Here is a 10,504-nt window from a genome sequence, read left to right on the forward strand (position 1 = left end):
GGTCCCGGCCCAGGCCCGGTCCTGCCCCCCAGCCGCATCTCTCCAGGCCGGGGCAGGCTGGCGCCCAGGTCCCTGTCGCCCCGGTCCCTTGCTGCCCGGGCTGTCTGGCTGTGGAGCAGAGACCTGGCAGCGAAGCAGCAGCCTGGCAGGGGGGGAGGGTTAAAGGCTGAGCGGAGGGCGGGGGGCTCGGCCAGAGCGATCGTCAGAGGGGACCTATCAATCATGCAGCAGCTCTCAGGGGACCCCCAGGTCCCTGCAGGGCCTGGCTGTCAACCACGGGCCTGACCCGGTCTGGCCCGGGGCAGCGCCGCTCGGGGTCCTGACGCGCAGCTCGTCCCCGCAGGGCTGGAGGAGCGGGGGCTGCGGGTGGGGATGGAGTGGATGGGAGGGGGCTGTGGGGGGCAGCAGGGGTCAGGGGCTCTGCTCCACAGCCCCCTCCCACTCCCAGCACCATCAGTTCAGGTTACAGATGTCCCAGCGTGGACATAAATAACTAACGAGAGCAAGCCCAGCGCTGCTGCCATGAAATATTCATGGCGCCTGTAACCGAGCGGGTGACTCCGAGTTCAGCGCCTGGCAGGCTGCACGGCCTGGGCTCCGGCAGCGGGACAGGGGCATGGGGGTCACGCAGCGCTGCCCTGCCAGCCCGGAGCGGGGCCCTCCTGGCGTCTCCATCCCGGCTCCCCGGGGCTCAGGCCCTGTGTGGCAGGGGGTGCGAGGGGGAGACTCCATCCGTCCGCCTGCCCCTTTTGCTGCCCGCCTCTGCCCGGCCACCCAACCATGACCCTTTGCACCCCCGTGCCAGTCCCGCCCTCCAGCCCTCTGGGTCTTGTGCTCGCTGCTGGTCCCTGACTCGCGCAGGCACAGGCCTGGTGTCACCGCCCTTGGGCCCTGGGGCCCTGAGCCGGCCATGCCAAGCAGGACTTGATGGGCACCTCCCCGTGTCTCTGTGCTAGATGCGCCCCGGACGCTGCTGGCCCTGGGCCAGGGGCCGTGCTGCTGCCCTGCTGCTCCTGCTCGCGGCCCTCTCCTCCCACCCCGCGCTCGGGGAAAGGGGGCGGAAGAAGGTCGTCCACGTGCTGGGTGAGTGGGGGTGGCAGCTGGCCCAGCTCTTTCCCCTCCGCGCCCCGTCGGGGCGTCCCACACCCCTGCCCCAGGGAGGGCTGCAGAGTCACCTCTGGGGGTGCCATGAAAACAGCCCGACCCAAGTTCATCCTGGCTGCACCGAGTGGGGAAACTGAGGCATGGGGGTGGGGGGCTGACCCCCAAAGCACATGGATGGGAGGAGCTGGGGGGTGCCCCTAATTGGTGCAGGGCCACGCTTGCTCTGCCCCCTCCCCTGGCACCAGTGTGAGATAACCGAGCGCTCACCCCCATTCAAATCGGAGCGGGGGGGTGCTCTGCTTTCAGAGTCTGGCCTGGTGAGGGGGGTTCGAGCGCGGCCTGCAGCCCTGGCCTGCTCTGCAGTGTCCGCCACGGCATTTTGCAAACCCTGTGAGCTGCAGAGCGTGGGACCCGGCCCCCTGGGCTCCCTGCCCACGCCTGCACTGGCCGGGGCTGCAGGCGAGAGGCGTCCGCTGGGGAAGCCCCCGAGCCCTGCAAAGCAGAGGGGCCGAGGCACAAGGGGGACTTGGAGGGGTCCCAGTTTGCTTTGCAGCACAGAGCACCGGGGTGCCCAGGTTGGGTGCAGGGGGCGCGGGGCAGAAGGGCTCCGGGGCACTGAGGCCGGCGCCTGTGCTCCCAGAGGACGACAGCGGGGCCGTGGTGGTGCAGACGGCACCGGGGAAGGTGGTGACGCACCGGGGCGGCACCATCATCCTGCCCTGCCGCTACCACTACGATGTGTCGGCCCACGACCCCGACGAGATCCGCCTCAAGTGGACCAAGGTGACGGAGCCCATGGCCTTCGTGGATGTCTTCGTGGCCATGGGCAAGGAGCGCCGCGCCTTCGGGAGCTACCGGGAGCGCACGGCCCTGCAGGAGGATGGCCCCGGCGATGCCTCCCTCATCATCCGCAACGTCACGCTGCAGGACTACGGGCGCTACGAGTGCGAGGTCACCAACGAGCTGGAGGACGACGCTGGCATGGTCAAGCTGGACCTGGAAGGTACTGGGGGCCCCGGGCCTGCCCCATGGCACGTACAGCTTGCACGCGCAGGCCCAAAGCCGGTGCCGAATAGCTCGCGTGTACCCAGACACACCAGCAGGCAGATCCCCAGGGGAGGATTTTTTGGTCCATGGAGAGGCAGGATGGGCAGAGCCTGGGGGCCCAGAGGGTGAGAGCAGCTGCTGCAGGGCAGTAGCCCCTGGCCTGGGGCTGCCTTGTCTCTGGGGCTGGGACAGTCACAAGGCCAAGGGACAGGGAGCAGTCGGGGGAGAGAAGCCCTTGCCGTGCTCCTGGGAGCCCCGCTGTCCATCCCCGCACTCTTGCTCAGCCCTTGGCAGGCCCAGGAGCGGGGCCCGGGGATGGGAGGACGGTGCCTGCAACAGTGCCAGGGACATGGGCGGGCGCCTCGCTGCTCACCTTGGCCTACTTCCTTGGCGAGCGCGAGCCCAGGCTGCTAGGTGGAGGAGCCCCAGCCCCATGCGGGGCAGATTGGAGTGTGGGGCTGGGGGTGGCAAGGGGCTGAGGACCCCAAAGTTGGCAGGTGACAACCTCCACCCTGGTGCTCCAGTACTACGAGGCCTTTCCCCATGCCAGACCCTGCCCTGTGCACCCTTGAGCCTTCCAGGTTTGCAAACTCTCCTGGGTCAGGCTCCCTCCCCCGTGCCTAACCTGGCAGCAAGTAGCTAGCTGAGCACGGAGAGCTGGCATCCAAGCACCCCCGTGCCCCGTCACGGCTGGGGCATAGTGAGTGAAGTGAGCAGTGATGACTGGGCAGCACGTGCCCTCCGTCGTGGCAGGCTGTTGTTCGGGCACTTGCGGCGTGGTTTATCGAGCCTGTTATTGGCTTTTATTGTTGCTCCAGGTTTATGGGCGGGCAGCTCATAAACGCCAGAAACAGATCGCGGCGCAGGCTCATAAAGCATCTGCCAGGGCGGGCAGCGCGGAGCAAATTGCAGCCAGTGGGAAGGGGGGAGAAATGAGGGTGTCCCGTGCACAGCCCTGGCCCTAGACACCCTGAGCTGGCTCCCCCTGACTGCAACAGGGCCGAGCTCTGGGCTTCGCCATGAAGGACCACGAGGAGACTGCTCTGACCTGGCCCCCAAAGGGAGAAAATCAGGGGAGGGGGCCAAGTCCCCCCCATGCAAATCTTCCTTCCTCACCCAGCCCGCACAGCCAGCCCGTGGTGCAAGGCTGAGAGCATGTGGACAGGTGGGCAGTCACTTGCTGGCTGGTGTTTGTGGTGGCAGGGGCCATCGATGCAGCAGGGGTACAACTATTTTGCATCCCCTGGAGCATTTGCCCCTGGGGCACCGTAGCCTGGCATCATGTCTCCGGCAGGGGCAAGCACTGGGGAGGTCTCGTGCACTGCAGCTGAGCAGGGGGAGCATAGTGCACCCAGGGCAGCGGGTCTGAGGGGCTGCTTTCTGCCCCCGGTGCTGGGAGGTGGTGCCCTGCCGCTCCCCCTGCCATGGCTGTGCTGTGTCCCCCGGCAGGTGTGATTTTCCCCTACCACCCGCGCCTCGGGCGCTACTCTCTCAACTACCACGAAGCGCAGCAGGCATGCCTGGAGCAGGACGGCATCCTCGCCTCCTACGACCAGCTGCACCAGGCCTGGCTGGAGGGCCTGGACTGGTGCAACGCGGGCTGGCTGGACGACGGCTCCGTGCAGTACCCCATCTCCCGGCCCCGGGAGCAGTGCGGCCGCAAGGACACGCCCGTGGGCGTCCGCAATTACGGCTACCGGCACAAGGACGATGAGCGCTACGATGCCTTCTGCTTCACCTCCAACCTCAACGGTAAGGCCCTGCTCTTCCCTGGGCCTGGGGCAGCCAGGGCAGCGTCTGGGCCCAGAGGGCAACGCTCCGGTAATTGGGACTGTTCTTGGGTGGCAGGCAGGGCTGGAGGGACCCCAGGGAGGGTTTGAATGCAATATGGTGCTTAATTCACTAAGGTGCTGATGGGGAAAGGTCATGGTAGGGAGGGGAAACTGAGGCACAAGGGAACGCACCATGCACAAACTCCTGCCAGACACTCAGCATGGGGATGGACCCTGCAGGGAGGCAATTCCCTGCATCCGGCTGGGTCTCCCCCACCCCTGGCATTGCTGAGGGCATGAGTGTGGGTGCCTGGCTCGTGGAGCAGGGCATAGGGAGGCTCGGGGCCTTCTGTGCCTGCAGAAGTGGCTCCTGGGGGCTGGGACCAGCCCAAGCCCCGCTCAACAACGCCTCTCCATCAGTCCCTGCCCAGGCTGGCACCTCTGGACCCTGCAGCAGGGCAGCGATTGCTCCTGCTGGAAATGTCAAGACTTTTCATAGGAAGAAGCAGCCCCTGGAGCTGCAAAGAGCAGAGTGATTCCTGCTCCCGGTGTCCAAGCCCACAGCCCCCCGCTCCCCCCGCCACAGTGCTGCTCATTGCACCAGATCCTGCTCTGGGAGAACCAGAGATCTGCCCCTCAGCTCCTGGCTTCAGCGTGTGCCAGCCCCAGACCAGAGGCTGCAAGTCAGCCCCTCGCCCCAGCCGGCCGGGCTGGCTGCTGACAGGCGGCCCAGAGAGCCAGGTCCGGCTGGGCGCTGCTAGAAGGCAGGTAGCGTGCAGGGACACACCGTGCGGGGGTCGTTTGACCCCTGCAGTCTTTCCTGCCCGGAGCAGGAGGTGGATCTCACAAGGCCCCTTGCAGCCCTAAACTTGTGTGTGTGCATGCATGCATGTGCAGATGTGATTTCCCCCTCCCCAGAGAGCGCTGGCTGCCCTGCCCGGGCCCACGCGGCCCCGCATCCTGCCGGGTGGGCACTAGCTCATCTCTCTGCAGCTTTGCTCTGCCCAGGCATTGCTCTTCCCTGCCTCTACCTGTCAGGCATACCGCATCTGGCCTGGCCCTATGCTCCCCACCACCCCGCATCATAGAAGCCTTCCTCCCCTCCCCCACAGAAACGCTCCATCCCCATTACAGGAGCTCGGACGCCGCTGGGACTTTATCCCCTGCCTGCAGCACCTGGCGCCCAGGTGAGGCTGTGACCTCCCTGCTCATTGGCCCAGGGCGGTGGCACTCAGGAAGGGGCGGGCAGAGGATTAATTAGGCGCTGAAAGAGTGGAGGAGGGTCATTAAGGGTCTCAGCCAGGTGCTGCAGGGGCAGCAGAAGTAGAAGAGCAGGTGGGGGACCTGGTGCCCCAGAGCGGGGCTCGGCAGCAGGGATGGGGACCCCTGAGGTGGGGGTTATACCCCAGCCTCGCCACACTGCTCACAGGGCTGGGGGGTCCTTCCATGCATGGGCAACCCCGGGGGCCCTCCTTTGTGCTCTTGGGGTGCAGCCTGTCCAGCCCCTGCCCCCCACGCAGAGGGAAGTCCCTGCCGTCTCCTCCCCAGCTGCCCCCAGGGTGGGTGAGTTGCAGGGCAGCCCCACTGCCCCCCGCTTCCCCCCTCCCACGAGCGCTATCAAGTATTACTAAGCAAATCCCTGCGTTACAAATGTCTCTGGAGTGAATTCGATCAGCATTGATCATTCCTGACCACGCAGGTCCGGGCAGGAAGGGCAAGGGGTCGGTGCAGCGGTGAGCTAGGCAGGGCTCTGGCTCGGGGGCTCTGGAAAGACCCCTCCTCCCACCCCACAGCCCCCTCTCTGGAGCAGGGGGAGGCCAGGAAGCTGGAGGGTCCCCCCTGGGGCGCCAGGATCCAACCTTGGAGCTGCAGGAGCTGCCTGATGTCTGGGCTTCTCTCTGCACTAAAATCATCTCCCTGCCCCCGTGACAAATGTCGCCTTCCAGCTCACCCCAGTATCCCTGGGAGACCAGTTGCACCAGATCCCAGCAGGAACTGGGCTGAGACCTGCCCAACTCGAGTCTCGTGCAAGGTCCTGCGTGCCCGGGCCGGAAGCAGGGGGAAGGGGCAGTAGCAGGGAATTGCGGGGGAGAGCGCCGGGGATGATGGATGAGGCCCGAGCCCAGCAAGACAAATCGGAGCCGGGGGAGCCATCCCTGCGCACAGATTACTCGGCCCGGTGGGGCCGTGGGGGAGGGGAGGGGAGGGCAGCGGGCGACCGCGGGGGCTCTGCAGATGTTTATTTAATCGTGGCAGGCAGGATAAATCGCGGGCAAAGCAGCCACAGGCCAGGCCGCGGTGCCGCGGCACCCATCAATCTTGCTGCAGCCAGGTGTGCGCTTCCAGGCCTGCCTTCGCTGCAGTGCGCCCAGGCGGACTCGGGGTCCCTGCGCCCCTCCCCAGCCCCTGCAAAGGCTGATGGCGCAGGTAACCCCGGCTCCTCGAGGGGCAGAGTCTGCGCCGCTCCGGCCCGCCCGTGGGGAGGCTGCACCTGTGCAGGTGATGCTGGGGTGGAGAAGGGCCCACACGGGGCCTCAGGGACCCCATGGAGGTGCTGTATGGGCCGTGGGGCTGCAGCCAGGTCCTCCCGGGCTGCACAGATGGGGGCATGGGGTCCAATGTGTGGCGCAGGCCCCTTTTGCGCATGCCTCCCACGCAAGGGCGGCAGGCACAAGCCCACCTGAGCTCAGGCCCTGGCAGCCTGGTGCCCCCAGCCTGGCATGAGGACCCCCAAGCCCACAGGGAGCTGTCCTTCACAGCCGCTCGCTCTCACCCCTGCAGGCAAAGTCTACTTCCTGAAGACCTACCGCAAGCTGAGCTACCCCGAGGCCGTGCAGGCCTGCAAGGACAACAGGGCAGTGGTGGCCAAGGTGGGGCAGCTCTACGCCGCCTGGAAGATCCAGCTGCTGGACCGGTGCGAGGCCGGCTGGGTGGAGGACGGCAGCATCCGCTACCCCATCGTCAACCCCCGGGTGCGCTGCGGGGGCCGTGAGCCCGGCGTCCGCAACCTGGGCTTCCCGGACAAGAAGTACAAGCTGTTCGGGGTCTACTGCTTCAAGAAGGCGGGCGAGGTGGCCCCCAAGCAGGTGTCCAGCAAGGGGAGGCCTCTCTGGGTGTGAGGGGCAGGGGCTGTCCCCCCAGCCCGGACAGCGCTGCTCCTGCAGCCATCGGACACGTGCTCCAGTGGGAGATGGCGACCGCAGCAACTGCCCCCTCCAGCCCCCAGCTCCTGGCAGGGAGGACCGCAGCCCTGGCCACGGAGCAGCGGGACCCGGCTCCCGGCTGCCAGAACTGCTCGCAGGATGGGAGCCCCCTCTCCCGCTTCCCGTGGCAGGGACAGTCCCAGGTGCAGCAGGCCAAGGAGGGCGCTGGCAGGAGGTCCTCGCCCCGCACAAGGGCAGCGAGGCTCCATGCATGGGGGGGGTCATTCTGCAACCGCTGCCCCTCACCGCCCTGCCCTGCCCTGCATCGCCCGCGCAGCCAGACTCCTCTGCAGCTGTCTCCTCCTCCACTGGGGCTTGGAGGACCCCTCCCAGGCGTCCTCTGCTTGCACAGGGGCCAGGCTGGCCCAGGCCGCTGTCCTGCAGCTTCCAAAGCCTCCTCCTCTACCCAGGTTGGGTTGGGCAGACCTGGCAGCACTGCGGCTGGGGCTGGCAGAGACCTTGCTGTGCTTCTCAGAGACCTGTGGGGTCAGGGCCTGCAAGGGTCCAAGGCTGGCCCAGAGCCATGGGCTGGGCCATGCCCTGGTGATGACCCTCCACTGAGCATGGCCTGGAGGCCAGCGATGCCATGCGGATAGACGAGCTAGAGGAGCACATGTGGCACAATCCCCGCTGGGACATTGCCCCTGCCCACCCCCACTCTGCCCCTCTGCCCTGCACCATGCACTTTTCAAAGGAAGCTGAGGAGGAAACTCAAGCCCAGAGAGAAGAAGACCCTGGGTGTGCTCATGCCCAGGCCAGTGCCCTGCCAGGGGGCAGAGCCATGGCAGAAGCTCAGTCTGCTGCCCCCTCACTGCCTCTCCGAGGAGGATGGGCACTGCCCGCTGGTGCAGACTCAGCACGTCTGGACCCATCTCCCCAATGCCGCCCTACCAGAGAGCAGGACCCAGAGGATGACTGCTGGGGAGGCCCACGCGGGTGGCTTGGCTGCAGCTTCCCTTGGCCGAGTTACACCCAGGGGTCACAGAGCTTTTTCCAAGGGCTGGACATCAGGTCCGACCTCCTCATGACAGCCCAGGCACAGCACCAGCCTCCCTGCCCCGAGGGCACGGCCTGCATGGGGCTCAGCTCTACAGGGTCAGTCATCACTCTGGGTCCGTCTGCCCCGCTCCAGCTCTGAGACGCCTGCCATAGCCAGCACCGGGACCATGGGGCATTGTCATGTGGGAGCCCATCCTGCCAGGGGCTGAGGGCCTTCCTCTGGTGGGCCCAGACCTGCATGCCAGACTGAGAGTGAGGGGAAGGGCCCATGGTAAGAGCACCTGGTCTGGCTCTGGGTTCAGGGGGAGGTTACCCGGTGCCTGGGGTGGGGACCTGCCTTCCTGCCGCCCTGCAGATCCCCCGGGTGGGCGCGTGCCAGGGGCTCATGAGCCCCTCCCGTCCCGCTGCTCCTCCCTGCTCGCAGTGCGGCGCCCACCCTCCCCGCTGCATGCAGGCGGCCGCCCTCCCCCAGTGGCAGAGCCGCTGGACTCGCTGCAACGCTGCCCATGCATGCTTTGGGTGCTAGCTGCATGGCCTGCATGCATCGCTGTGCGAGGCCCTGCCAGACACTGCCAGGGAGGAGAGGGGAGGGGCCCAGTCGCTGGGGGCTGCTTTCAGCTCCGCTGGGGCTCCCTGCCCGTGCCGGGTTGGGGTCAGGTGGGTGGCGGCTGTGGTGCCGACACCAGCTCTAGACACAATAAAGACCTGGCAGCTAATGGAGACCCATGGGCTCCCGCCTCTCTCTCCTCTGCAGCCTCCCCCACGCACTTCCCTCCTCACTCCCCGGTGCCTCCAGTGGGTCCCTCTCCAGGCTGGCACCCCAATGCCCGCTGGCATTTGAGGGTGGGCCCTGCACCCAGCCCAGCTCCAGGGAGGGTACAGGGCTGGGATGCAATAGCCAGGCTCCGGCGCGGTGGGGGCAGGCACCCAGGGAGGGTGCCCCGCCATGGGGCAGTGCCCTGGGACACTCCCCTTGCCTAGCGCACAGCAGCAGCCGCCCCCAGGGTGGCTGCACCGCTGGAGGGTCTGGTTCGTCTCTGTTGCCCAGTGGCAGTGGGTGGGACACGGTGGCAGCGTGGGGCCCAGCGCTTCTGTGTGTCTATGTGCGTGTGTGTGTGCATGTGTGTGTGCACGCACCGATCCACCCTCAGGGAGCTCCTCCCCCTCCTCCCTTGCTGTAGCTGGGCCCATTTGGCCTTCACCTCCTGCTGGGGTGGGGAGGGGGGGCACCAGAGGCCCCAGGCAGTGCCCACGTCTGGTTTCCCCTCTGCCTGGTGATGCCTTTGGGGGACGGGGCTGCCAGCCCTGCTGCCCCATGTCCTGGGCAAGGCAATGGCTGCTCACCCAGACGCCATCCCGCTGCTGTCTTTGCCCCGAACCCAGACCCTGCCCTCTGCCCCCTGCCCAGAGCTGAGCAGATACACCTGGTGAACACCCCACGGCCAGCCCTGGCTCAGCCCCATCTGCCCCCAGAGCCAGCCGCAGGCAGATCCCCCAGGGCAGGGGCGTCTGCCCCGGCTCTCGTCCCCCACCAATCCGTGCCCCAGATACGAGGGGAAGACACGGGCTAAAAATAAACGAGGCGCTGGGGGGACTGGGCCGTCGGATCCACGCGTGTGCAGGTGCCATGCTCCGGGCACCTCAGCTCCCCTTCCTGCAATGGGCATCGCTCGCAGGCCCAGATGAACCGAAGGGGCTGCACTGCCCCGCTGTCTGACCCCTCCTGTCCAGTCCCCCCTTCCCCCCACTCCACAAGGACGGGCAGGCCCACCCGGGGCTTATTAACTGTTAAAAAAATTTATTAAAATGTCCAGCGGTCCAGAAACGCGGCGGGCCAGGGCCAGGGGGGACACGGAGGGCACCGCGGCCACACACACCTACCCGGACCGATGACACATGGGGAGGGGAAGGGGGCAAGGGGGGTCCATAAACCCACCAGGAGGGGCCCGATCCTGTCGCCCTCCGGGGAAATGTGACTCCTTGTGCGTGGGGCCCGGAGCTGGGGCAGGGAAGAAGGGACTGAGACCCCCGGGGGCGAGGGGAGCCCCTTCCCCTCCACGGGCAGGGGCTGCCTCCACCCCGGGGGTTTCCAGACTGCCTGCGGGGAGGAGAGGACCGGCCTGGTTGGCAGGGACGGGGCAGGCCCAAGCCCCAGGGTGAGAGGCGCAGGGCCGGGGCTGCGGGGCGCTGCTCCGGGGGAGGGAGAGGCCCTGCAGGGCTGGGAGCTCCATGTCCGGCCTGGCCGCCCCGTCAGGCCCGGCCCGGCCCCGGGGAAGGGGGACCGCGGGGGCGGGATTGTTCCCATCACAAACACATCTCGTCCCGGGAGGGGAGGGGAGGGCGGGGGGGTTGTGCTTCCTCGTCACCAGCCCCTAGAAG

General features: G+C 67.2%; 2 protein-coding genes across 2 annotated transcripts in view; one reads left to right on the plus strand and one right to left on the minus strand.

Annotated features, from left to right (window-relative positions):
- Positions 1-956: 956 nt before the first annotated feature.
- Positions 957-7,056, plus strand: HAPLN4 (hyaluronan and proteoglycan link protein 4). Its single transcript, XM_006028866.2, has 4 exons — positions 957-1,083; positions 1,745-2,107; positions 3,601-3,903; positions 6,705-7,056. Exons 1-4 carry the CDS (start codon positions 957-959, stop codon positions 7,040-7,042), a joined length of 1,131 nt encoding a protein of 376 aa, XP_006028928.2. The 3' UTR covers positions 7,043-7,056.
- A 758-nt stretch (positions 7,057-7,814) lies between these two features.
- NCAN (neurocan) overlaps positions 7,815-10,504 on the minus strand; it is a 28,309-nt gene continuing 25,619 nt past the window's right edge. Inside the window, exons 14-15 of the mRNA XM_025210320.1 lie at positions 7,939-8,013; positions 7,815-7,889 (exon numbers count right to left, since the gene is read on the minus strand). Of these exons, the coding sequence (XP_025066105.1) occupies positions 7,815-7,889; positions 7,939-8,013 (150 nt within the window). The remainder of the gene's footprint in view (positions 7,890-7,938; positions 8,014-10,504) is intronic.

This window comes from Alligator sinensis, unplaced genomic scaffold (genome assembly GCF_000455745.1).
Source record: "Alligator sinensis unplaced genomic scaffold, ASM45574v1 scaffold1354_1, whole genome shotgun sequence".
Classification (NCBI taxonomy): domain Eukaryota; kingdom Metazoa; phylum Chordata; order Crocodylia; family Alligatoridae; genus Alligator; species Alligator sinensis.

What these genes read in the sequence shown, in the direction of transcription:
- HAPLN4 (XM_006028866.2), top strand. Translation starts at nt 957, where the DNA reads ATGCGCCCCGGACGCTGCTGGCCCTGGGCCAGGGGCCGTGCTGCTGCC. An exon ending in GAAGGTCGTCCACGTGCTGG is followed by an intron (nt 1,084 to 1,744) that starts GTGAGTGGGGGT and finishes CTGTGCTCCCAG; the next exon opens with AGGACGACAGCGGGGCCGTG. An exon ending in CTTCACCTCCAACCTCAACG is followed by an intron (nt 3,904 to 6,704) that starts GTAAGGCCCTGC and finishes TCACCCCTGCAG; the next exon opens with GCAAAGTCTACTTCCTGAAG.